The sequence below is a fragment of the Oenanthe melanoleuca genome, linkage group LGE22, assembly GCF_029582105.1.
Source record: "Oenanthe melanoleuca isolate GR-GAL-2019-014 linkage group LGE22, OMel1.0, whole genome shotgun sequence".
In the NCBI taxonomy this organism is placed as follows: Eukaryota; Metazoa; Chordata; class Aves; order Passeriformes; family Muscicapidae; genus Oenanthe; species Oenanthe melanoleuca.
Window position 1 is genome coordinate 1610253 of NC_079363.1, and position 26306 is coordinate 1636558.

Sequence of the window (26306 nt, forward strand, 5' to 3'; positions counted from 1 at the left end):
CTGGGGTGCTGCTGTGAGGATGGAGGAATTTTGGGAGTTTTCATTCCAATCCCTCCCTGGCAGAAATTTGGGAAAATAATTGTGGATGTGGTTCCCAGAGAGCTGCTGGGGATTTTTTTTTTTTTCCTTTTAAAAATCCAAATTTCCCTGCCCAAGAGATTGAGAATTCCAATTATCCCTGTTTTTTATCCTGCTGGGATTTAGGAATTCAAATTTTCCCAGCCTTTTATTCCTCTGGGACTGAGAATTCCCAATTTTTCCTGCCCATTTCCCTACTTGGTTTGAGAAATTGATTTTTCCTGGTTTTTTTTTCTTTTTTGATCCTGCTGGGATTGAGAAATTCCAGCTCTCCCCATGGTAAAATTCCTGATTTTTTTTTTTTAACCTGGGATGGATTTTTCCCAAAATTCCCAAAATTTCAAATATCAGGGAATGGATGGGGAGGGGTGGGAAGGAGAATTTCAGAGTGAGGGAATTCCTGGAATTTTCTGTGGAATGTCCTAAATCCTGGGAATGTCCTTGGTTTTGGGATTGTCTCTGATCCTGGGATTATTCTTAATTCTGGGATTGTCCCTGATCCCAGGAATGTCCTAAATCCTGGGATTGTCCCCTGGATGGAATGTCCTCAATCCCAGGATTGTCCCCAGACCTGGAACTGTCCCCAGATCTGGGATGGCAGCACCAGGATTGTCCTTCATTCCAGGATTGTCTTTAATTTTGGGATTTGTCCCCAGATCTGGGATTTCAGCACAGGGATTGTCCCTGATCCTGGGGTTGTCCCCGGGACTGGAACTGTTCCTGATCCTGGAATGTCCCTTAATTCCAGGATTGTCCCCAGGATGGAATGGCCTCAATCCTGGGATGTCCTTGGTTCCTGGGATTGTCCCCAGGACCAGGATTTGTCCCCAAATCTGGGGTTGCAGGACTGGGATTGTGCCCAGGACTGGAACTGTTCCTGATCCTGGGATTTGTCCCCAGGACTGGAATTGTCCCTGATGTTGGGATTGTCCCCAGGACTGGGATTTGTCCCCAGGACTGGAATTGCAGGACTGGGATTGTGCCCAGGAATGGAGTTGTCCCTGATTTTGGGATTAGTCCCCAGGACTGGGATTTGTCCCCAAATCTGAGGTTGCAGGCCTGGGATCATCCCTGATCCTGGGGTTGCAGGACTGGGATTTGTCCCCAGGAATGGAGTTGTCCCTGATTTTGGGATTTGTCCCCAGGACTGGGATTTGTCTCCAGGACTGGGATTTGTCCCCAAATCCGAGGTTCCAGGACTGAGATCATCCCTGATCCTGGGATTGCAGGGCCTGGATTTGTCCCCAGGAATGGATTTGTCCCCAGGTTGGAATGTTCTCAATCCCAGGATTGTCCCAGGAGTGGGACTCTCCCTGATCCTGGAATGTCCCTTAATTCCAGGATTGTCCCCAGGATGGAATGTTCTCAATCCTGGGGTTGTCCCCAAGCCTGGAATTGTCCCCAGATCTGGGATTTCAGCACAGGGATTGTCCCTGATCCTGGAATGTCCCTTAATTCTGGAACTGTCCCCAACCCTGGAACTGTCCCTGGGATCACCCCAGGCTGTTCCCCCTGCGCCCATGAACAGCTCTGGCTCCTAATTAAAACCTCATTAATAACTAATTAATAGCTCATTACCAGCCAATTAATACCCAGTTAATAGCTCATTAACCAGTTAATGACTCCTTGCCAATAGCTCATTAATAATCAGTTAATGGCTCATTAATACACCATTAATAACTAACCAAGAGTCAGTTAATGTCCAGTTAATACGTTATTAATAAACAATTAATAGCTCATTTGTAATCAATTAATGGTTCCAGTGGCTCATTACTAACCAATTATTAACTTATTAGTAATTAACAACCAATTAATACCCACTTGATAAGTCATTAATAGCTAGTTAATATCCAATCAATAACCAATTAATATCCAATTAATAGCCCCATTATTACCTATCATTAGCCAATTAATATACAATTAATGATCAATATTGAGTCAATACCAATTAATAAAATTAATGGTGGAACAACAGCCAGTTAAAACCCAATTAATATCAATCAATAAAAATTAATGACTAAGTAATAACTAGTTAAGAACCAATTAATATCAATCAAAATTTAATAAGCCAATTAATAAACAATTAATGGCTTATTAATAACCAGTTAATGTCTGATTAAAATGAATTAACACCCAATTAATAACTAATTAACATCCAATTAACAACTAATTAACGCCAAAGAAAAATGAATTAACATCCAATTAATAACTGATTAACGTCAAATTAATTACTAATTATAACCTAATAATAACTGATCATTATCCAGTTAATAACCAATTAATATGGAAATAATAACTCATTAATAGCTAATTAAAGCCCCCTCATCATCAGCTCCTCTTTCCCTGCAGATCCCAAAATTCCCCCGGAATCAAATCCATAAAATTCCATAAAATCCCTAAAAATTCCTAAAAAATTCCATAAAATTCCATAAAATCCCCTGGAATTCCCATGGATTCCCATCCCCCTCCAGGCCAGGTGCAGATTTGGGCTTTCCCAGGGTCGCTGTTTCCCAAATTCCTGATTTTTCCCTGGATAAATTTGGAATTCTGAGGGGATTTCCTCCTTTTTTAGGGAATTTGCAGCCATGGACATCGAGGATTGCAACGCCCGATCCTACATCACTGGTGAGGCTTTCCAAGGATTTCTCACAATTTTTCCCAAAATTTTCCCAAAATTTTCCTAGATTCCTCCTGGATTTTTTTTCCCCAGATTTTCTCCACCTTTTGCCCCAGATTTTTCCCAGATTTTCCCACAATTTTCCTGGCTTTTTTCCCAGGTTTTCCCCTGATTTCCCCCCAGATTTTTCCTGGATTTCCCCCACATATTTCTTGGGTTTTCCTGGATTTTCCGTTTTTTCCTGGATTTTTCCCAGGTTTTTCCCAGATTTTTCATGGATTTTTCCTGGATTTTTCCCCAGATTGTTCCCTGAGTTTTCCCGGATTTTCCCCCAGTTTTTCCCAGATTTTTCCAGGATTTCACCCAGATTTTCCCCCTGATTTTGTCCCAGATTTCCCCTCACATTTTCCCTGGATTTTCAGGGCTGGATTTGGGATCTCAGCCCCTTCCCCAATTTTTCCTGGATTTTTCCCGGATTTTCCCCAGATTTTTGGGGCTGGATTTGGGATCTCATCCCCTTCCTGCCCCTTCCCAGCTTTTTCCCGGATTTTTTCTCGGTTTTTTCCCCATTTTTTCCCCAGATTTTTCAGCTCTCAGCCCCTTCCTGTATTTCCCCCCGATTTTTCCCAGATTTTTTGAGGATTCCCCGTGGATCCAGAGAGAATTTGGATATTCCAGCCCCAAAACCCCAGGACAGGACCGAGTTTAGTTGGATTTATCCCAATTTCCCTGCAACTGGAGCAGAAATTCCTGAATTTTTGCACCTTTCTAAAGCTTCAGGGCTGGAAAATCCCCAGGGGGATGAGAAAATCCGGGAATGTGAGACCAAGGGTGGGAAATTCCCGCTTGGATCGGGGCTGGAATTTCCAGGAGGGGCAGGAATGGTTCAAATTCCAGCCTGGCAGGAGGGGAGGGAAGGGAGGGGATGAGATCCAGGAAAATTCCATGAGGGAGAAGCTTGGAATGTTCCCAGGGAAGTTTGGAATGTTCCCAGGGCTGGGCTGGAATTGCCCCGCAGGGATTGGGAAGGAGGGGGAGGAGGAGGGAGGGGAATTTTCCAGCTTTGCTGCTGATCCCAAAAAAATGGGTTTGGATCCTCATTCCTGGTTTTGGGGGGAGTTTGTGAATCCCTGGATCCATCCCAAATCTTTCTGATTTCCCTGGATCCATCCCAGATTCTTGTGAATCTCTGGATCCATCCCTGCTCTCCCTTCCCACATTCCCAAATTCCCAAATTCCCTCCCCTCTCCCTCCTCCTCCTCAGCTCCTCCCGGTGCAATTCCCACTCCCTGATTTTTGGGAATGCTCCAATTCTCCCTGAAAAATTTGGGATCTCACTGAAATCTGGGATCCACACCCTGCTCTCCCTCACTCATTCCCTCCCCTCTCCCTCCTCGTCTTCCCTTTCTCATTCCTGGTTCCATTCCCACTCTCTGATTTTTGGGAATGCTCCATTTCTCATCCTCATCCCACTAAAATTTGGGATCCTATAGAAATCTGGGATCCAAACCCCCCCTTCTCTCTCTCTTCCCACATTCCCACATTCCTTCCCCTCTCCCTCCTCCTCCTCCTCCCCTCCCTCTCCCATTCCTGGCTCTCATTTCCCACTCCCTGATTTTTGGGAATGCTCCATTTCTCCTTCTGCTCATCCCACTGAAATTTGGGATCCCACCCAACCCCGCACTCCCTCTCCCTCCCACATTCCCTCATTCCCACATTCCCTTCCCTCTCCCTCCTTCTCCTCCCCTTCCATCCTCCAATTCCCGGTGCAATTCCCACTCTCTGATTTTTGGGAATGCTCCATTTCTCATGCTCATCCCACTAAAATTTGGGATCCTGCTAAAATCTGGGATCCAAACCCTGCTCTCCCTCCCTCTCCCTTCCCAAATTCCCACCCCTCTCCCTCTCCCTCCTCCTCCTCCTCCCCTTCCTCTCCCATTCCCGCTGGAATTCCCAGTTCCATTCCCAGTTCCTGCTTTTGGCCAGGACCAATCCCACTAAAATCTGGGATCCCGCCCTCCCTGCTCCCTTCCCACATTCCCATTCCCACGTTCCCACATTCCCACATTCCCACATTCCCACATTCCCACATTCCCACCCCTCTCCCTCCTTCCCTCTCCCATTCCCGGCTCCATTCCCAGTTCCCAGCTTTTGGCAGCGCCCCATTTCTCATTCCCGTCCCGCTGAAATTCTGGGATCTCGCTGAAATCTGGGATCCCACGCTCGCCGTGAGCCATTCCCACATTCCCACATTCCAACCCTTCATTCCCACATTCCCACATTCCCACATTTCACATTCCAGCCCCTCCCTCTCCCATTCCCGGGGCGATTCCCGGCTCATTCCCAGTTCCTGCCCTTTTGGGAATGTCCCATTTCCTCCTCTCCCCACTAAAATCTGGGATCCCACTAAAATCTGGGATCCCTCCCTCCTTCCCTCCCTCCTTCCCCCATTCCCATCCCTCCTCCTCCTCCTCCCTCTCCCATTCCTGAGCTGGATTTTCCCTGGATTCCAGGAATCTGCTCTTCCTGGAAGGTGAGCGGCTGCGTGCGCCCGGCCAGCGCCGCCCTGCGCCCCGCCGGGATCCCGCGCTGCTTCCCGGGAATCCCGATCCAGGGATCTCCGGGATTCCTCCCGCAAGGTACGAAACAATTCCCCCCTCCCAAAAAAAAAAAAAAAAAAAAATATCCCGGCAGAATCGGAATTTTTTTTTATTTTTTTTTTTTTTCTCCATGAGAATTCAACTCCGCGGGTGTGGGAAAGGAAAAAAAAAAAAAAAAAAAAGCGCCGCGGCTGAGCTGGGAGGGGATTGAAGGGAAGGGATTTCAGGAATTCCCGGCTGGAATGAGGGAGGAGGGAAAAGCGGGAGAGCTTTGGCCACTCCCCGAGGTGGGATTTAGGGATTTAGGGATTTGGGAGGAGCCGGAGATTCCCGGAGCGCCTCCGGGATTTGGGGATTTGGAGCTGCTGGAATTGTCGGGGTTGGGAGCGGAGCGAGCTGGCAGCGGGATGAGGCTCCAGGAGATTCCCAAAGGTCGGTCCCGCCGATTTTTTTTGGGATTTTCCCCCCTGGAATAGCTCTGGATGGAATTTAGGGATCCTGGAATTCTCTTTTTGCTTCAGGAAAAAAAAAAAAAAAAAAAAATTTGAGTTGGGTTTGAGCGGGGTGGGATCGGGATGAGGCTCCGGGATCCCCCTTCTCCCACTCTGAGGGATTTGGGATTCGGGATTTGCCCCTGGAAGGGATTTAGGGATTCTGGGATGGAATTTAGGGATTCTGGGATGGGATTTTGAGATCCTGGAATCCCTTTTTTCCATGAGAAAAAACCCTCGGAGTGGGATCTGAGCCGGGTGGGATCAGGGCACCCAGGGGTCGCTCTTGTCCCACTCTGAAGGATTTGGGATTTAGAATCTGGGATTTGGGATTTGCCCCTGGAAGGGATTTAGGGATCCTGGAATGGAATTTAGGGATTCTGGAATTCTCTTTTTCCATGAGAAAAAACCCTTGGAGTTGGGTTTGAGCAGGGTGGGATCGGGATGAGGCTCCGGGATCCCCCTTGTCCCACTCCGAGGGATTTTTGGGATTTGGGATTTGCCCCCGGAGTGGCCAGAGATGCTCCAGGATGGGATTTAGCGATTCTGGGATGGGATTTTGGGATCCTGGAATCCCTTTTTTCCATGGGAAAAACCCTCGGAGTGGGATCTGAGCCGGGTGGGATCAGGGCACCCAGGGGTCGCTCTTGTCCCACTCCCAGGGATTTGGGATTTGCCACTGGAAGGGATTTAGGGATCCTGGGATGGAATTTTGGGATTCTGGAATTCCCTTTTTTCATGGAAAAAACCCTTGGAGTGGGATTTGAGCTGGGTGGGATCAGGATGCAGCCCCAGGAGATTCCCAAGGGTCGGTCCCAGGGATTTTTGGGATTTGGGATTTGCCCCTGGAAGGAATTCAGGGATTCTGGGATGGAATTTAGGGATTCTGGAATTCCCTGGGAATAGAGGGAGGTACCCAGAGGGGGATTTGGGAATTCTGGAATTCCCTGTGCTGGGTCAGAGGTACCCATGGATTCAGTTCCAGCTCCAGAGGGAAATTTGGGAATTGTGGATGAGATTTTGGGAATCCTGGAAAGGGAAATTTGAGAATTCTGGATGGGATTTTGGGGATCCTGGAGAGGGGAATTTGGGAATTTCAGAGAGAGAATTTAGAAATTCTGGAGAAGGAATTCAGGAATCCTGGAGAGGAGAAATTTGGGAATTTCAGAGCGGGAATTTGAGGATTTTGGAGAGAGAATTTGGGAATTCTGAAGGAGGATTTGGGTATCCTAGAAAAAATAAATTTGGGGATTTTGGAGAGAGAATTTAGGAATGCTGGAGGGGGATTTGGGGATCATAGGGAATATTGGGAATTTTGGAGAGAAGAAATTTGGGAATCCTGGAGAGGAGAAATTTGGGAATTTCAGAGGGGGAATTTAGGAATTTCAGAGAGGAAATTTAGGAATTCTGGAGAGAAGAAAATTGGGAATTTCAGAGTGAGAATTTAGGAATCTTGGAGAGGGAAATTTAGAAATTTCAGCGCGGGAATTTAGGAATCCTGGAGGGGGATTTGGGAATCCTGGAGAGGAGAAATTTGTGGATTTTGGAGAAGGAAATTTGGGAATCTTGAAGAGGATTTTGAAATCCTGGAGAGGGAAATTCAACCCTTCAACTCCCAAACCGGGAAAAACCCAACCCTTCCCAAATCCCGATTTTTTTCCCTGGGATTCACCGCTGGAAAATCCGGAATTTCCAGCCCCGATCCCCCCCCAGCTCCCCCGGGCTCAACATTCCCGAGATTCCCGAGGTCGGGAACGGCTCCTCCCGCCCTTTCCCAGGCTCTTCCCGGCGGTTTGGGAATTTTCCAACCCCTCCCCGCTCCCCTCGGGAGATTTTGGGAATGTTTGGGAAACTCCCAGGGAGATTTTCCCGGGCCAAAAATTCCAGCTGGGCCGGAAAAGTTTGGAAATGGCATTCCCAGCTGGAGGAGGGGGGGATGTTCCACCCAAAATTCCAGCTGTTCCCACGGGAGGGGGGATTTGGGGTGGGGGGGGGAAATTTGGGATTGGGGGGGTGGGGGGGATGAAATTTGGGATGGGGAAATGAAATTTGAGAATGGGGTGAGGAAATTTGGGATGAAAATTTCGGGTGGGGGAAGAAATTTGGGATTGGGGAAAGGAAATTTGGGGTGGGGGGGATTTGGGATTGGGGTGGAGGGTGGAAATGTGGGATCAGAATTTGGAATGGGGGAGGAAATTTGGGATTTGGAATTGGGGGGGTGGGACGAGGAAATTTGGGGATCAGAGTTTGGGATGGGGAAATGAAATCTGGGATGGGGGGATTTGGGATGGGGAGGAAATTTGGGATTGGGGAAAGAAAATTTGGGATGAAAATTTGGGATTCGGGAGAGGAAATTTGGGATTTGGGATTGGGGAGGTGGGAGGGTGAAAATTTGGGATCAGAGTTTGGGATGGGGGAAAAAATTTGGGAATGAGGGAAGGAAATTTGGGTTGGGGGAATTTGGGATTGGAGGGTGGGAAGGGGTGGAAATTTGGGATGAGAATTTGGGATGGGAGAGGAAATTTGGGATGGGGGGGGTGGAAGGGGGTGGAAATTTGGGATCAGAGTTTGGGATGGGGGAGGAAATTTGAGACCAGGAAAGAAATTTGGGACTGGGGAGAGAAATTTTGGGATCAGGGAAGTAAATTTGGGATTGGGGGAGAACTTTGGGATGGGGGAAATTTTGGGATCAAAATTTTGGGATGGGGAGGATGAGGAAATTTGGGGTAAGGGAGGAAATTTGAGATCGGGGAAAGGAAATTTGGGACGGGGGGATTTGGGATTGGGGGGAAATTTGGGATTGGGGGTGGAGATTCGTTCTGGGGGGGTTTGGGGTCCTGACCCTGCCCCTGCCCCGCCCCCAGCCCGAGGTGATTCCCCCCTGGAGCAGGAATTCCGCTCGGCCGGGGGGGGAGGGGCGGCACGGAGCCCCCCCAGCCCCCGCTCGTCCCCGCGCTCCCCCGGTGAGTACCCAGAGTGTTCCCTAAATGTTCCCTAAATGTTCCCTAAATGTTCCCTAAATGTTCCCTGAACAGTCACTGAACATTCCCAAAATATTCCCTGAATATTCCCTGAACATTCCCTAAATATTCCCTAAATATTCCCTGAACATTCCCTAAACAGTCACAAAACATTCCCTAAATATTCCCTGAATATTCCTTAAATATTCCCTAAACATTCCCAAGATATTCCCTGAATATTTCCTAAACATTTCCAAAACATTCCCTAAACATTCCCTAAACAGTCACAAAACATTCCGCAAATATTCCCTGAATATTCCTTAAATATTCCCTAAACATTTCCAAAACATTCCCTAAACAGTCACAAAACATTCCCTAAATATTCCCTGAATATTCCCTGAACATTCCCTAAATATTCCCTGAATATTCCTTAAATATTCCCTAAGCATTCCCAAAATATTCCCTGAATATTTCCTAAACATTCCCTAAACATTCCCTAAACAGTCACAAAACATTCCCTAAATATTCCCTGAATATTCCCTGAACATTCCGCAAATATTCCCTGAATATTCCTTAAATATTCCCTAAGCATTCCCTAAACATTCCCAAAATGTTCCCTAAACGTTCCCTAAGTATTCCCTAAATATTCTCTAAATATTCCCAAATCCCCAAATTCCCAAACCCCTGATTGCCAAATTCCCAAATCCCCTCTCCCCATCCCATTTTTCCCAATTTTCCCTCTCCTCATCCTGGAATTTCCCCTCTCCCATCACATTTCTCTCTCCCCATCTCATTTTTCTCATTTTCCTTCTGATCCTGTTCTTCCTTCTCCCCATCCTGGAATTTTCTCTCTCCTGATCCTATTTTTCCCATTTTCCCTCTCCCATGCTTCCATTTTCCCCTCTCCCCATCCTGGAATTTTCCCCATCCCATTTTTCCCCATTTCCCCTCTCCCCATCCTGGAATTTTCCCCATCCCATTTTTTCCCCATTTCCCCTCTCCCCATCCTGGAATTTTCTCTCTACTGATCCTGTTTTTCCCATTTTCCCTCTCCCATCCCTTTTCCCATCTCCCCATTTCCCATTTTTACCATTTTTCCCATTTGTCCCATTTTTCCCATTTCCCCTCTCCTGATCCTGTTTTTCCCATTTCCCCTCTCGTGATCCCATTTTCCCTTTCCCCATCCTGGAATTTTCCCCATCCCATTTTTCCCATTTCCCCTCTCCCCATCCTGGAATTTTCCCCATCCCATTTCCCCTCTCCCCATCCCATTTTTCCCATTTTCCCTTTCCCCATCCTTGCACTTTTCCCACTCTCCATCCCCCTTTTCCCTCTTACCCATTTTCCCCTCTCCCCATCCTGGAATTTTCCATCTCCCCACCCCACGATTTCCCAATCCCAATTTCCCCCCTCCAGCCAACTCCATCAAGGTGGAGATGTCCTCAGAGGAGGATTCCCCGGGCCGGGGGCTGCAGGAGGAGCGGGAGGGGCCGGAGGATTCCCTGCCCGAGCCGGAGCCGGAGCCGGAGCCGTTCCCGGAGCCGTTCCCGGAGCCGCACTCGCCCGGCGGGATCCGCCTGCCCAACGGGAAACTGCGCTGTGACGTGTGCGGGATGGTGTGCATCGGGCCCAACGTGCTCATGGTGCACAAACGGAGTCACACTGGTGAGAAAATGGGGTAAAAATGGGGAAAATGGGAATTGTGGGTGTGGGATGGGCTGCATCGGGCCCAACGTGCTCATGGTGCACAAACGGAGTCATACTGGTGAGAAAATGGGGTAAAATATGGGGAAAATGGGGTAAAATGGGAATTCTGGGTGTGGGATGGGCTGCATCGGGCCCAACGTCCTCATGGTGCACAAACGGAGTCATACTGGTGAGATTCCCAAAATAAATGGGGTAAAAATGGGGTAAAATGGGATAAAATATGGGGAAAATGGGAATTCTGGGTGTGGGATGGGCTGCATCGGGCCCAACGTGCTCATGGTGCACAAACGGAGTCATACTGGTGAGAAAATGGGGTAAAATATGGGGAAAATGGGGTAAAATGGGAATTCTGGGTGTGGGATGGGCTGCATCGGGCCCAACGTCCTCATGGTGCACAAACGGAGTCATACTGGTGAGATTCCCAAAATAAATGGGGTAAAAATGGGGTAAAATGGGATAAAATGGGAATTCTGGGTGTGGGATGGTGTGCATCGGGCCCAACATGCTCATGGTGCACAAACGGAGCCACACTGGTGAGAAAATGGGGTAAAATATGGGGAAAATGGGAATTGTGGGTGTGGGATGGGCTGCATCGGGCCCAACGTCCTCATGGTGCACAAACGGAGTCATACTGGTGAGATTCCCAAAATAAATGGGGTAAAAATGGGGTAAAATGGGATAAAAATGGGAATTGTGGGTGTGGGATGGGCTGCATCGGGCCCAACGTGCTGATGGTGCACAAACAGAGCCACACCGGTGAGGGAATGGGGTAAAAATGGGAATAAATGGGATAAAATGGGATAAAAATGGGAATAAATGGGATAAAATGGGAATTGTGGGTGTGGGATGGGCTGCATTGGGCCCAACGTGCTGATGGTGCACAAACGGAGTCACACTGGTGAGGGAATGGGGTAAAAATGGGATAAAATGGGATAAAATGGGGTAAAATGGGAATTCTGGGTGTGGGATGGTGTGCATCGGGCCCAACGTGCTGATGGTGCACAAACGGAGCCACACTGGTGAGGAAATGGGATAAAAATGGGATAAAATGGGGTAAAAATGGGATAAAATGGGATAAAATGGGATAAAATGGGATAAAATGGGAAATCTGGGTGCGGGATGGTGTGCATCGGGCCCAACGTGCTCATGGTGCACAAACGGAGCCACACTGGTGAGAAAATGGGATAAAAATGGGATAAAATGGGATAAAATGGGATAAAATGGGAATTCTGGGGTGTGGGATGGTGTGCATCGGGCCCAACGTGCTGATGGTGCACAAACGGAGCCACACTGGTGAGAAAATGGGATAAAATATGGGAAAATTGGATAAAAATGGGAGTTAATGGGAATTGTGGGTGTGGGATGGGCTGCATCGGGCCCAACGTGCTGATGGTGCACAAACGGAGTCATACTGGTGAGATTCCCAAAAAAAAATGGGATAAAAATGGGAATTCTGGGGTATGGGAATTTGGGAATTTTGGGGTTGGATGTGTGTGGGATGGGCTGCATTGCATTGTAGTGCAGGGTCAGGAATAGGGTTGGGGTTCTTTGGGAATGATGCCATTGGGAATTTTGGGATTCTCCAGGGGAGAGGCCGTTCCAGTGCCAGCAGTGCAGGGTCAGGGTTGATGTCAGGATTAATTTGGGAATGATCCCATTGGGAATTTTGGGATTTCCCAGGGGAGAGGCCGTTCCAGTGCCAGCAGTGCAGGGTTGGGGTGTTTTTGGGAATGATCCCATTGGGAATTTTGGGTTTCCCAGGGGAGAGGCCATTCCAGTGCCAGCAGTGCAGGGTCAGGGTTCTTTGGGAATGATCCCATTGGGAATTTTGGGTTCCCCAGGGGAGAGGCCGTTCCAGTGCCAGCAGTGCAGGGTCGGGGTTGATGTCAAGATTAATTTGGGAATGATCCCATTGGGAATTTTGGGATTTCCCAGGGGAGAGGCCATTCCAATGCCAGCAGTGCAGGGTCAGGGTGTTTTTGGGAATGATGCCATTGGGAATTTTGGGATTTCCCAGGGGAGAGGCCGTTCCAATGCCAGCAGTGCAGGGTCAGGGTTCTTTGGGAATGATCTCATTGGGAATTTTGGGATTTCCCAGGGGAGAGGCCGTTCCAGTGCCAGCAGTGCAGGGTTGGGGTTGATGTCAAGATTAATTTGGGAATGATCCCATTGGGAATTTTGGGATTTCCCAGGGGAGAGGCCATTCCAATGCCAGCAGTGCAGGGTCAGGGTGTTTTTGGGAATGATGCCATTGGGAATTTTGGGATTTTCCAGGGGAGAGGCCGTTCCAGTGCCAGCAGTGCAGGGTCAGGGTTGATGTCAGGGTTCTTTGGGAATTAATCCCAGTTGGAATTTTGGGTTCCCCAGGGGAGAGGCCGTTCCAGTGCCAGCAGTGCAGGGTCAGGGTTGATGTCAGGGTTCTTTGGGAATTAATCCCAGTTGGAATTTTGGGATTTCCCAGGGGAGAGGCCGTTCCAGTGCCAGCAGTGCGGCGCCTCCTTCACGCAGAAGGGGAACCTGCTGCGCCACATCAAGCTGCACTCGGGGGAGAAGCCCTTCAAGTGCCCCTTCTGCTCCTACGCCTGCCGGCGCCGCGACGCCCTGAGCGGGCACCTGCGCACCCACTCGGGTGGGTGGGGAGGGGTGGGATGGGTGGGATGGGTGGGAATGGGGTGGGAGTTTCCAAAGCTTTCCCAAGGGTGCAGCCCTGGAGGAAATCCAAAAGAAATCCAGGGCAGATGTCATGGAAATGCCCAATCCCATCCCATTGATCCCATCCAATCAATGCCATTGATCCCATTTTTATCCCAGTCCATTGATCCCATTGATCCCATCCAATCCCAAATCCCATCCCATTGATCCCTTCACATCAATCCCATCGATCCCAGTCCATTGATCCCATGGATCCTATGACATATTTGCCATTCCATTGATCCCAACCCATTGATCCCACTCATCCCATCCCATCCCATCCCACCCCATAAATCCCATCCCACTGATCCCATCCAATTGATCCCATTGATCCCATTGATCCCATTGATCCCACTGATCCCATCCCATCCCATCCCATCCCATCCCATCCCATCCCATCCCATCCATCCCACCCCATAAATGCCATCCCACTGATCCCATCCAATTGATCCCATTGATTCCATTGATCCCATTGATCCCATTGATCCCATCCCATCCCATCCCATGAAATTTCTTCCCGAGCTCTGTTCCCAGTCTGTCCCCTCCTGATCTCCCCCTGTTCCTGGAGGGGACAATTCCCAGATTTCCCAAAGAGAAAGGATCCTTCCCTCACTGGGATCCTTCAGGGGATCCCAAATCCCAGGATTTCCCCTGTTAAATGTCCTTCCAAGGATCCCAAACTGCCTAAATCCCCCCCAAATCCTGGGATTTTCCCTCATTTTTTGGGCTCCATTCCCACCTTCCTTCATTCCAGAGGCCAGGAATTGGGACAATTCCCTCCCCATCCCACCCACCCCAACCTGGGCTTTTTTTGGGGAGGGGGTGAAGGAGGAAATCCCGAATTTTCCATGGATTCCAGTGGGGGAGGGGCTGCACATTCCCAGCGTTCCCAGGAGGGGCTCCTGCCTTTCATCTGCTTCCCAAAAGAAAAAAAAATTCAGGGATTAAGGATCCGACATCAAAGAGGCTCCAGAGGAGCCAAAATTCCCCCGGGATTTCCTTCTCATCCCAGCCTGGAAAATTCCAACCCTGCAGCTTCCTGGTTTTTCCATGGCTGGGAGAAATTCCTGGAATGGAGTTCTCAGTGGAGTTCCCCAGTTCCTGATCCCAGTTCCCAGTTCCTGATCCCAGTTCCCAGTGCAGATCCCAATCCAAATTTCTCCCCATTCCCTAATTCCTTCCACTTTTTCCACCCCCATTTCCCAATTCCACCCCCCAACTCCCAATATCCCATGACCTCAAATCTCACATCCCAAATCCTGATTTCCCTGATCCCAAATCCCAGATCCCACATCCCAAATCCCAAACCCTGATGTCCATCTCTCCTCCCCAGTGTCCTCCCTGACCGTGGGCAAGCCCTACGAGTGCAGATATCCAAATCCCACATGCTGATTTCCCAAATCCTGATTTCCCAAATCCTGATTTCCCAAATGCTGATTTCCCAGATCCCAAACCCTGATTTCCCAAATCCCAAACCCTGATTTCTGTGTCCACCCCAGTGTCCTCCCCGACGGTGGGCAAGCCCTACAAATGCTGCTCATACTGGCTGATATCCCAAATCCCAGATCCCAAATCCTGATTTCCTAAATCCCAAATCCTAGATCCTAATTTCCCCAATCCCAGATCCCAAACCCTGATTTCCCAGATCCCAAACCCTGATTTCTGTGTCCTCCCCGATGGTGGGCAAGCCCTACAAGTGCAGATATCCCAAATCCCAGATCCTGCTTTCCCCAATCCCAAATCCCAAACCCTGATTTCTGTGTCCACCCCAGTGTCCTCCCCGACGGTGGGCAAGCCCTACAAGTACAGATACCCCAAATCCCAGATCCCAAACCCTGATTTCCCTAATCCCAAACCCTGATTTCTGTGTCCACCCCAGTGTCCTCCCCGACGGTGGGCAAGCCCTACAAGTGCAGATATCCTAAATCCCAGATCCCAAATCCTGATTTCCTAAATCCCAAATCCCAGATTCTGATTTCCCCAATCCCAAATCCCAAACCCTGATTTCTGTGTCCATCCCAGTGTCCTCCCCGACGGTGGGCAAGCCCTACAAGTGCAGATATCCCAAATGTTGATTTCCCAAACCCTGATTTTTGTGTCCACCCCAGTGTCCTCCCCGACGGTGGGCAAGCCCTACAAGTGCAGATACCCCAAATCCCAGATCCCAAATCCTGATTTCCTAAATCCCAAATCCCAGATTCTGATTTCCCCAATCCCAAATCCCAAACCCTGATTTCTGTGTCCACCCCAGTGTCCTCCCCGACAGTGGGCAAGCCCTACAAGTGCAGCTCATACTGGCTGATATCCCAAATCCCAGATCCCAAATCCTGATTTCCTAAATCCCAAATCCTAGATCCTAATTTCCCCAATCCCAGATCCCAAACCCTGATTTCCCAGATCCCAAACCCTGATTTCTGTGTCCTCCCCGATGGTGGGCAAGCCCTACAAGTGCAGATATCCCAAATCCCAGATCCTGCTTTCCCCAATCCCAAATCCCAAACCCTGATTTCTGTGTCCACCCCAGTGTCCTCCCCGACGGTGGGCAAGCCCTACAAGTGCAGATATCCCAAATGCTGATTTCCCAAACCCTGATTTCTGTGTCCACCCCAGTGTCCTCCCTGACTGTGGGCAAGCCCTACAAGTGCAGATACCCCAAATCCCAGATCCCAAACCCTGATTTCCCAGATCCCAAATCCTGATTTCTGTGTCCACCCCAGTGTCCTCCCCGACGGTGGGCAAGCCCTACAAGTGCAGCTCGTGCGGGCGCAGCTACAAGCAGCAGAGCAGCCTGGAGGAGCACAGGGAGCGCTGCCACAGCTTCCTCAGGAGCCTCCCCGCAGAGAACCCCGCACAGACAGGTCTGGAACAGGAAAATCCCACATCCCAAATCATCCTGGGGCAGGAAATGGGGTGGGAGTGAAGGGATTGGGATCCCAAATCCGTGCAGAAAGGGAGCGCTGACTCAGCTTCCTGCAGAACCTCCCCACAGAAAATTCAGGAAAAATCCTGGATCCCAAATCTTCCCACAGGGACAGGAAATGGGGTGGGAGATGTGCTTTTCCATGGAAAAAGAGTGGGGAAATGAGGAGGTTGGGACCCTTTTCCATGTGGGATTTGAATCCTTTTCCATGGAAAAAGACTGGGGAAATGAGGAGGTTTGGACCCTTTTCCATGTGGGATTTGAATCCTTTTCCATGGAAAAAGAGTGGGGAAATGAGGAGGTTTGGACCCTTTTCCATGTGGGATTTGAATCCTTTTCCATGGAAAAAGAGTGGGGAAATGAGGAGGTTTGGACCCTTTTCCATGTGGGATTTGGATCCTTTTCCATGGAAAAAACAGTGGGAATAGAGGGGATTGTGATCCCAAATCCATGGATGTAGGGAGCGCTGACTCAGCTTCCTCTGGAGCCACCCCACAGGAAATCCCACAGGGACAGGTCTGGCTGGGAAAATCCCAGAAAAATCCTGGATCCCAAATCTTCCCACAGGGACAGGAAATGGGGTGGGAGATGTGCTTTTCCATGGAAAAAGACTGGGGAAATGAGGAGGATGTGACCCTTTTCCATGTGGGATTTGAATCCTTTTCCATGGAAAGAGAGTGGGGAAATGAGGAGGATGTGACCCTTTTCCATGTGGGATTTGAATCCTTTTCCATGGAAAGAGAGTGGGGAAATGAGGAGGTTGGGACCCTTTTCCATGTGGGATTTGGATCCTTTTCCATGGAAAAAGAATGGAGAAATGAGGAGGTTGGGACCCTTTTCCATGTGGGATTTGGATCCTTTTCCATGGAAAAAACAGTGGGAATAGAGGGGATTGTGATCCCAAATCCATGGATGTAGGGAGTGCTGACTCATCTTCCTCAGGAGCCTCCCCACGGAAAATCCCACACGGACAGGTCTGGCTGGGAAAATCCCACATCCCAAATCATGAATGGGGTGGGAGTGAAGGGATTGGGATCCCAAATCTGTGCAGAAAGGGAGCGCTGACTCAGCTTCCTCTGGAGCCACCCCACAGGAAATCCCACAGGGACAGGTCTGGCTGGGAAAATCCCAGAAAAATCCTGGATCCCAAATCTTCCAGGGACAGGAAATGGGGTGGGAGTTGTGGGATCGTGGTGCTTTTCCATGGAAAAAGAGTGGGGAAATGAGGAGGTTGGGACCCTTTTCCATGTGGGATTTGAATCCTTTTCCAGTTGGGATCATGATCCTTTTCCATGGAAAAAGGGTTGGGGGTGAAGGGATTGTGATCCCAAATCCGTGGAGAAAGGGAGTGCTGCCTCAGCTTCCTGCAGAACTTCCTGATGGAAAATCCAGGAAAATTCCTGGATCCTGAAATCCCCTGGGATCTGGACAAGGGGGATCCCAGAAACGGAGTGGGAGTCATAGGATTGTGGTGCTTTTCCATGGGAAAAGAGTGGGAAAATTGGGAGATTGGGATCCTTTTCCATGTGGGATTGGGATCCATTTCCATGTGGGATCATGATCCTTTTCCATGGAAAAAAAGCTTGGGGGTGAAGGGATTGGGATCCCAAATCCCTGGAGAAAGGGAGAACTGACTCAGCTTCCTCAGGAGCCTCCCCATGGAAAACCCCGCACAGACAGGTCTGACATGCCAGGAAAACCCTGGGAAATCCCAGGAAAACCCTGGGAAAACCCCACACAGACAGGTCTGACCTGGGAAAATCCCAGAAAAATCCTGGATCCCAAATCCTCCGGGCAAAGGAAATGGGGTGGGAGTTGTGAGATCGTGGTGCTTTTCCATGGAAAAAGAGTGGGGAAATGAGGAGGTTGTGACCCTTTTCCATGTGGGATTTGAATCCTTTTCCATGGAAAAAAAAGCTTGGGGGTGAGGGATTGTGATCCCAAATCCATGGAAAAGGGTGGGAAGTGTTGGGATTGTAATCCCAAATCCATGGAAAAGGGTGGGAAGTGTTGGGAATGTGATCCCAAATCCATGGAAAAGGGTGGGAAGTGTTGGGAATGTGATCCCAAATCCATGGAAAAGGGTGGGAAGTGTTGGGATTGTGATCCCAAATCCATGGAAAAGGGTGGGAAGTGTTGGGAATGTGATCCCAAATCCATGGAAAAGGGTGGGAAGTGTTGGGATTGTGCTCCCAGTGCCGTGAGTCGATGTCCCCACCCCCTGAACCCTCACAGATCCCAAATCCCTGACTCCAAACCCCCATTCCCAGAACCTTTTCCAGGAACTGGGATTTTCCAGTGTTGGAACTGTGGGTCAGGAGCTGCAGGGAGGCAGAATTTCCTGGGAAAAAGCCAAAATCAGGATTTTTGGGAACATTCCCAATTGGGATTTTCAGAATCGGGGCTTATTTCAGAGCGGGATTTTTGGGAACATTCCCCATTGGGATTTGAGGATCAGGGACCATTTCAGAACAGGATTTTTAGGATTTTTGGGATTAGATCCATTCCTGACTGGTGTTCCCTGGCTCAGGGACCATTTCAGAGCAGGATTTTTTGGGATCAGAGACCATTCCTGATCGGGATCCCTCTGCTCAGGGACCATTTCAGAACAGGATTTTTGGGATCAGAGACCATTCCTGATCGGGATCCCTCTGCTCAGGGACCATTTCAGAACAGGATTTTTGGGATCAGGGACCATTCTTGATCAGGATCCCCCAGCTCAGGGACCATTTCAGAACAGGATTTTTAGGATTTCCAGGATCATTCCCGATTAGGATCCCCCAGCTCAGGGACCATTTCGGAACAGGATTTTTAGGATTTCCAGGATCATTCCCGAATGGGATCCCCCGGCTCAGGGGCCATTCCAGAGCAGGATTTTTGGGATCAGGGCCATTCCAGACCGGAATTTTCAGAATCACGACCATTCCCGCCCGCAATCCCCCTGCTCAGAGGCCATTCCAGGGCGCAGGGGCCATTTCAGAACAGGATTTCCGGCATCGCCGACCATTCCCAATCAGCATCCCCCAGCTCAGGAACCATTCCAGAGAGCCGGATTATTTTTTTTTTAATATCGGGCACCGAGCAGAATCCCCCGGCTCAGACCCATCCCCAGCCGCTTTTCCCCCGGGGGCAATGGCGAAACGCTCGCAGGCCTGAAGCCGCCTCCTCTCCCCCCCTCACCGCGGCAGGAGCGGGGTTCGCTGGAAGCAGGAGGGATCCGGGAGCGGCTGCCGGCTCCGCGGGGACACACTCGGGGTAAGCTCGGCCTCCGGCAGCCGCTCCCGGGGGCCCTCCCAGCCCGCAGCTCCCGTCCACGCCCCGCTCATCCCGGGATTTTTTTTTTCCCCCCCCCCCTCTTTGTTTGCGTTTTGCAGGGGAGGAAATCCGGGAGCTGGACATGGTGCCCGAGGCGTTGCTGCACCCTGAGCGCCCCACCTTCATCGAGCGCTTGGCAGGCAGTTTTACCAAAAGGAAACGATCCACGCCGCAGAAATTTGTGGGTAAGGAGAAAAAAAAAAAAAGATGGAGAAAAAATAAAATTCCTTCCCCCCCTCCCCGCGGTGGAGAGAGATGAGGGGCGGCCCTGAGGGATGGCCGCGTGTGGGGTGGGGGGGAGCGGCGCGGGAAACGAATCCCCACAAAAAAAAGCCTCAAATTAAGAAAAAACCGGCTCAAATTGAAAAAGATAGATTCACATTGGAAAAAAAGTACCTCTTTAAAAAAAAATGATAAAAATCTAAAAATTTTCACCTCATGTTTCAAAAAACCCTTAAAATGGAAAAAAACCTGCAAATTAACAAAAAAAAAAATCATTAAATCAACAAAATCTCAAAGGGAAACGCTTCAAGCTGCAGAAATTTGTGGGTAAGGAAAAAAAAGATGGGAAAAAAAAATAATTTCCCCCTGGTGGGAGAGAGATGAGGGGCGGCCCTGAGGGATGGCCGCGTGTGGGGTGGGGGGGAGCAGCGCAGGAAAGGGAATCCCCACAAAAAAGCCTCAAAATGAGCCTCAAAATTATCCAAAAAGCGGCTCAAATTGAAAAAGATGGATTAAAATTAAAACAAAAGTACCTCTTTTTAAAAAATAATAAAATATTTAAAAAATTTCCCCTCACGTTTTGAAAAACCCCTTAAATTAAAAAATACCCGCAAATTAACAATAAGAAATTAATCAAATTAACAAAATCCCAAAGGGAAATGCTTCAAGCTGCAGAAATTTGTGGGTAAGGAAAAAAAAAGATGGGAAAAAAAATAATTTCCCCCCTGGTGGGAGAGAGATGAGGGGCGGCCCTGAGGGATGGCCGCGTGTGGGGTGGGGGGGAGCAGCGCAGGAAAGGGAATCCCCACAAAAAAGCCTCAAAATGAGCCTCAAAATTATCCAAAAAGCGGCTCAAATTGAAAAAGATGGATTAAAATTAAAACAAAAGTACCTCTTTTTAAAAAATAATAAAATATTAAAAAAATTTCCCCTCACGTTTTGAAAAACCCCTTAAATTAAAAAATACCCGCAAATTAACAATAAGAAATTCATCAAATTAACAAAATCCCAAAGGGAAGTGCTCCAAGCTGCAGAAATTTGTGGGTAAGGAGAAAAAAAAGATGGAAAAAAAAAAATTTCCCCCCTGGTGGAAGAGAGATGAGGGGCAGCCCCCAGGGATGGCCGCGTGTGGGAGGGAAAGGAATCCCCACACAAAGGTCTCAAAATAAACCTCAAATTAACAAAAAACCGGCTCAAATTGAAAGTAATCAATTCAAATTAAAAGAAAAGCAGCTGTTAAAAACAAGCGGCCTCTAATTTAAAAATTTTCCCCTCACGTTTTAAAAAACCCTCTAAATTAAAAAATATCTGCAAATTAACAAAAAAAAAAAAAATCCTCAATTCAACAAAAACTCAAGTGGAAATGCTTCAAACCCCAGACATTCGTGGATTAGGAAAAAATGGAAAAGCTGGAAAAATTCTCCCAGCAGGAGATGAGGGGGGAAAAGGAATCCCCACACAAAAGCCTCAAAATGGGCCTCAAATTAACAAAAAACTGGCTCAAATTGAAAGAAATTAATTCAACTTAAAAGAAAAGTACCTCTTTTTTGAAAAATACCTTTACTTTTAAAAATCTCCCCTCACATTAAAAAAAAAACCATTTAAATTAAAAAATCCCCCCTTTAATTAAGAAAAAGCTCTCAAAGTAAAAATCCCCCCTCATGTTTTAAAAAATCCCTTAAATTGACAAAAAAATTCTCAAATAAACAAAAAAACCTCCTCAAATTTAAAAAAAAAGCCCTTAAATTTAAAAAATCTCCCTCAAAGACTTCTCCCCTTAAATAAAACATATAAATTTTAAAAAGCCCCTCAAATTAAAAAAAAATCCCTCAAATTTGCAATAAACTCTTCAAATTAAAAGAAAATGCCCCTTCAAGTTAGAAAAACTACTTAAATTAAAAAAATTTCCCTTCAAAGTAATAGAAAGCCCCTTCAATAAAAAAAAGTTCAAAATTTTGCTCAAATTTTAAAAGTTCCTGTTCAAATTAAACAAGTTAATTAAATTAAGTTTAATAAACACTCAACAAAACTTCCCCTCAAATGAAAAAAATACCTCTAATTAAAAAATTCTCCCCTCAGATTAACAAAAAACCCCCTTACATTAAAAAACATCTGCCCTCAAAAAAAGGCCTCAAATTAAAAAACTTCCCTCAAGTTAGAAAACACCCTTAAATTAACAAAAAAGCCACAATTTAATAAAAAAACCTCAAACTAATAAAACCTCCTCATATTAAAAAAACTCATATAAAAACCCCTCAAAAAAAATCTTAAATTAAAAACCCTCTCAAATAAAAAAAAAAAACCCTTAAATTACAAAAAATAAGTTCAAATTCCAAAATAAACCCTGAAAAGAAATAAAAAATCTCTAATTTAAAAAAAAAATCATCAAATTAAAACCCTAAAATTACAAAATTCCCACTTCAAATATTGGATATTCATGGGATTTTTTGGGGCATTCCCCCCAACTCTCTCCTTTCCCCCCCATTATTTATGAACTTTTTGGGGTTCATTCTGATAATATTTAGTGTCTTTTCACCCCCAATAAAAATCCCATTGGAATTTCAGATTTTTTTTTCCCCCAGCTCCTGCTCCTTGCCCCATTCCTGGGAAAAATGAACCCAAAATTTGGGGTGAACCACCCTGGGACCCCCCAATTTGGGGTCTCCTTGTCCTCCTGATCCTGACCCTAAACCCAAACCTGCCCCATCCCAACCCCTCTTTCTGATTTTGGGGGTCTGCAAACCCCAAATTTCCCCCATTCTGAGCCTTCTGTGATATTGGGGTGTCTGGGGGGGTCCCCAAACCCCAAACCTGCCCCATCCCAACCCCTCTCAGTGATTTTGGGGTGTCCTGAGGGTGCCCCCACCCACCCCAACCATTCTCAGTGATTTCGGGGTACCCCCAGCCCCTCTCAGTGATTTCGGGGGTCCTCACTCCTGTCAGTGAATTTGGGGTGTCCCTATCCCACCCCAACCCCCCTCAGTGAATTTGGGGTGCCCTGAGGGTTCTCCCACCCATTACAACCCCTCTCAGTGATTTTGGGGTGTCCCCATCTCACCCCAACCCCTCTCAGTGATTTCAGGGTACCCCAACCCCTCTCAGTGATTTTGGGGTACCCCCATCCAGCTCTTCTCAGTGATTTTGGGGTGTCCCATCCAACCCCTATCAGTGATTTCGGGGTGCCCAACCCCTCTCCAATTTCGGGGTACCCCAACCCCTCTCAGTGATTTTGGGGTGCCCCATCCAACCCCTATCAGTCATTTTGGGGTGTCCTACCCCAATCCCTCTCCGATTTTGGGGTGCCCAACCCCTCTCCAATTTCGGGGTACCCCAGCCCCTCTCAGTGATTTCAGGATGCCCAAACCCCTCTCAGTGATTTCGGGGTGCCCAACCCCTATCAGTGATTTCGGGGTACCCAACCCCTCTCAGTGATTTCGGGGTGCCCAACCCCTCCGATTTCGGGGTACCCAGCCCCTCTCAGTGATTTCGGGGTGCCCAAACCCCTCTCAGTGATTTCGGGGTGCCCAACCCCTCCGATTTCGGGGTACCCCAACCCCTCTCAGTGATTTCGGGGTGCCCAACCCCTATCAGTGATTTCGGGGTGCCCAACCCCTCTCAGTGATTTCGGGGTACCCAGCCCCTCTCAGTGATTTCGGGGTGCCCAACCCCTCCGATTTCGGGGTACCCAGCCCCTCTCAGTGATTTCGGGGTGCCCATCCCCTCCGATTTCGGGGTGCCCAGCCCCTCTCAGTGATTTCGGGGTGCCCAGCCCTCTCTCATTCCGGGTTCCCCGCGCCCCCTGTCCCCCGCAGGCGAGAAGCAGATGCGCCTGGCGCTGTCGGAGCTGCCGTTCGACGTGAGCCCGGCCTTCGAGAAGGACTCGGAGCTGGTTCCGGCCCGCGGCCACCCGCTGGACCCGCCCTACGCCGGCCCGCTGTCCCTGCTGGGCCCGGGGGACCCGCTGCGCCCGCTCCGCCTGGCCACCAACTGCATCACCGAGGTCACCCCGGTCATCAGCTCCGTCTACACGCAGATCCAGGCTCTGCCCGCCCGCCTCGAGCTGCCCCGCGGCCGCGGCGACTCCTCCGAGGACGGCGCCGAGGGCATCCCGGTGATTTTCCGCAGCCGCGGCGACGCCGCCTCGCCCTCCAACGGCTGCCAGGACTCCACGGACACCGAGAGCATCCAGGAGGAGCGGGCGGGCGGCGGCAGCAGCCGCCACAGCCCCGCCTACGCCAAAGAGGAGCCCAAGGAGGAGCCCGAGGGCGCGGCTCGCTGCTTCCCCAAGGAATCGCTGCGGGTGCTCAACGAGGAGGGCGAGCAGCTGCGCGCCTTCTGCTGCGAGCACTGCCGCGTGCTCTTCCTGGACCACGTCATGTTCACCATCCACATGGGCTGCCACGGCTTCAGGGACCCTTTCGAGTGCAACATCTGCGGCTACCGCAGCCAGGACCGCTACGAGTTCTCCTCGCACATCGTGCGCGGCGAGCACAAGATTTGAGGTCGGGAAAAGTCCCCTCCCCTTCCTGCCTCTGGTTCTCATGTTTCCTCTCCCTCCCCGGACAAAATGTGAGGTTGGAAAACTCAAATTCCTCTTTTTCCCCTCCCATTTCACCTCCCACATTGTGCGCGCCAAGCACAAAATCTGAGGATGGAAAAAAATCCTCTCCACCTCGAATTCTCCTTTTTTCCTCTCCCATTTTCCCCTCGCACATCGTGCGCTGTGAGCACGAGATTTGAGGTCGGGAAAAGTCCCCTCCCCTTCCTGCCTCTGGTTCTCATGTTTCCCTCCCTCCCCGGACGAAATGTGAGGTTGGAAAACTCAAATTTCTCTTTTTCCCCTCGATTTTCCTCTCCCATTTTGCCTCCCAGATCGTGCGCGCCGAGCACAAAATCTGAGGATGGAAAAAAATCCTCTCCACCTCGAATTCTCCTTTTTTCCCCTCCCACATCGTGCGCGGCGAGCACAAGATTTGAGGTTGGAAAAGTCTCCTCCCCTTCCTGCCTCCGATTCTCATGTTTCCCTCCCTCCCCGGTTTTCCACTCTGACGTTGTGCTCGGTCAACCCAAAATTTGAGATTGGAAAACTCCCCCATCTCAAATTCCCTTTTTATCTCCGATTTTCCCCTCCCATCTCTCCTCCCACATCGTGCTCAAAATGTGAGGTTGGAAGAAAATCTCCACCTCCTCAAATTCCACTTTTTTCCCCGATTTTCCCCTCCTACATTGTGCACTGCAAGCACAAGATAAGAGGTTGAAAAAAAATCCCTCCCACCTCGAATTCCCAAATTTTCCCTGATTTTCCCCTCTCATTTCCCCTCCCAGACTGTGCACACCGAGCACAAAATCTGAGGTTGGAGAAAACCAGAAAAATCCCTCCGTGCCTCAAATCCCCATTTCCCCCCATTTTCCCCTCCCATTTCCCCTCCCACATCGTGCTCAAAATGTGAGGTTGGAATAAAATCTTCCCTTCCTCAAATTCCCCCTTTTTCCCCCCCAATTTCCCCCTCGCATCCTTAGGGCATGGAACTGTTGGGTTGTGTTGTTTTTATTTTATACTCCTTTGCACTGACTTTGGCTATAAAAAAAAACAAACAAAAAAAAAACCAACAAACCCACCCCAAAAACCCGACTGGCCCCACCCAGGGGGAGCCCTTAATCCTCCTTTTTATAAATGGAGTTATTTAAATATTGAATAGGAAAGGACTTTTTTTGTGCTTTTTTTTTCCCCCAGACTCCTGTTATTTATTAAGCTTTTTTTGATAGTTCTTGGGGTTTTTCACCCAAAAAAAAAAAACAAAAAGACAAAAAAAAAAAAAAGTCTCACTTGAATTTTGGAGACTGTTCCCCCCCTCGCCCTGCTCCCGCCGGCTCCCGGCACTGCCCGTTCCCGGGCTAAAGGAACCTCAAAATTCGGTGCTAAACCCCCCCAGGGACCCCCCAAAACCCAGCCTGCCCCCCCCCAGCCCTGGGGGAGCTGCCCTGTCCCCAGCTTTAACCGGGGAACCCCGGAATGGGACGGGGGGACCCCCCAAATCCTTCCCCAGAGCCTTTCCCAGAGCCCCTCACCCCCTGTCCTGACCCCACTAAAATGAAGGATGAGGGTCCTGGGGTCTCCTCCTCTTCCTCAGCACAGCCAGGATGGACCCCCAAATTTGGGGTCCCCCCACGTTTGGGGTTTGACAAAGGGGAAGGAGCTGAAGGGACCCCAATCCCAGTTCGTGGGGAGCCTCAGATCTGGGGGACCCCTCGCTGCAGCTCCCCATCCTTGGGGTCCCCTCAGTCCCCATCCCTCCAATCTGGGGGACCCCCAGCTCATGGGGACCCCCAACCACAGCCCCCTACCCATGGGGACCCCAAATTCCCATCCCTCCAATCTGGGGGACTCCAAACCACAGCCACCCACCCATGGGGACCCCAAATTCCCATCCCTCCAATCTGGGGGACCCCCAGCTCATGGGGACCCCCAACCACAGCCCCCCACCCATGGGGACCCCAAATTCCCATCCCTCCAATCTGGGGGACTCCAAACCACAGCCACCCACCCATGGGGACCCCCACCCCAATCCTACCCCCATGGGGACCCCCAGGCCCCCATCTCTTGGTGCTGGGGACCCCCCACCCATGGGGACCCCAATCCCATTTCCCCCCCATTTCGGGGGTTCCCCCAGCCCCATTTCCCCACATTTTGGGGGTCCCCCAACC

General features: G+C 49.4%; 1 protein-coding gene and 1 long non-coding RNA gene across 3 annotated transcripts; one reads left to right on the forward strand and one right to left on the reverse strand.

The window, feature by feature from the left end:
• The first annotated feature begins 1489 nt into the window (after nt 1–1489).
• IKZF4 (IKAROS family zinc finger 4) lies at nt 1490–25386 on the forward strand. Of its 2 annotated transcripts, XM_056514968.1 has the most exons (8): nt 1490–2703; nt 5209–5334; nt 8651–8749; nt 10163–10411; nt 12915–13082; nt 15862–16002; nt 19439–19564; nt 23414–25278. In XM_056514968.1, exons 1-8 carry the CDS (start codon nt 2664–2666, stop codon nt 24100–24102), a joined length of 1638 nt encoding a protein of 545 aa, XP_056370943.1. In that variant the 5' UTR covers nt 1490–2663; the 3' UTR covers nt 24103–25278. The 2 variants fall into 2 exon arrangements, with proteins under 2 accessions (XP_056370943.1, XP_056370942.1); XM_056514967.1 differs by lacking the exons at nt 1490–2703; nt 5209–5334 and adding an exon at nt 5454–5727 and having other exon boundaries at nt 23414–25386.
• LOC130265751 (uncharacterized) lies at nt 22185–23326 on the reverse strand. The gene is made up of 2 exons (XR_008842668.1): nt 23131–23326; nt 22185–22885 (listed from the first exon to the last, which is right to left on the reverse strand). It is a non-coding gene; the product is annotated as an uncharacterized LOC130265751 (long non-coding RNA).
• Nucleotides 25387–26306: the final 920 nt, after the last annotated feature.

Excerpts from the sequence above, each read along its gene's own strand:
- IKZF4 (XM_056514967.1), top strand. The coding sequence starts at position 5,538 with ATGAGGGAGGAGGGAAAAGCGGGAGAGCTTTGGCCACTCCCCGAGGTG. Across the intron at positions 8,750-10,162 it reads CTCGTCCCCGCGCTCCCCCG|CCAACTCCATCAAGGTGGAG; the intron begins GTGAGTACCCAG and ends TCCCCCCTCCAG. Across the intron at positions 10,412-12,914 it reads GCACAAACGGAGTCACACTG|GGGAGAGGCCGTTCCAGTGC; the intron begins GTGAGAAAATGG and ends GGGATTTCCCAG.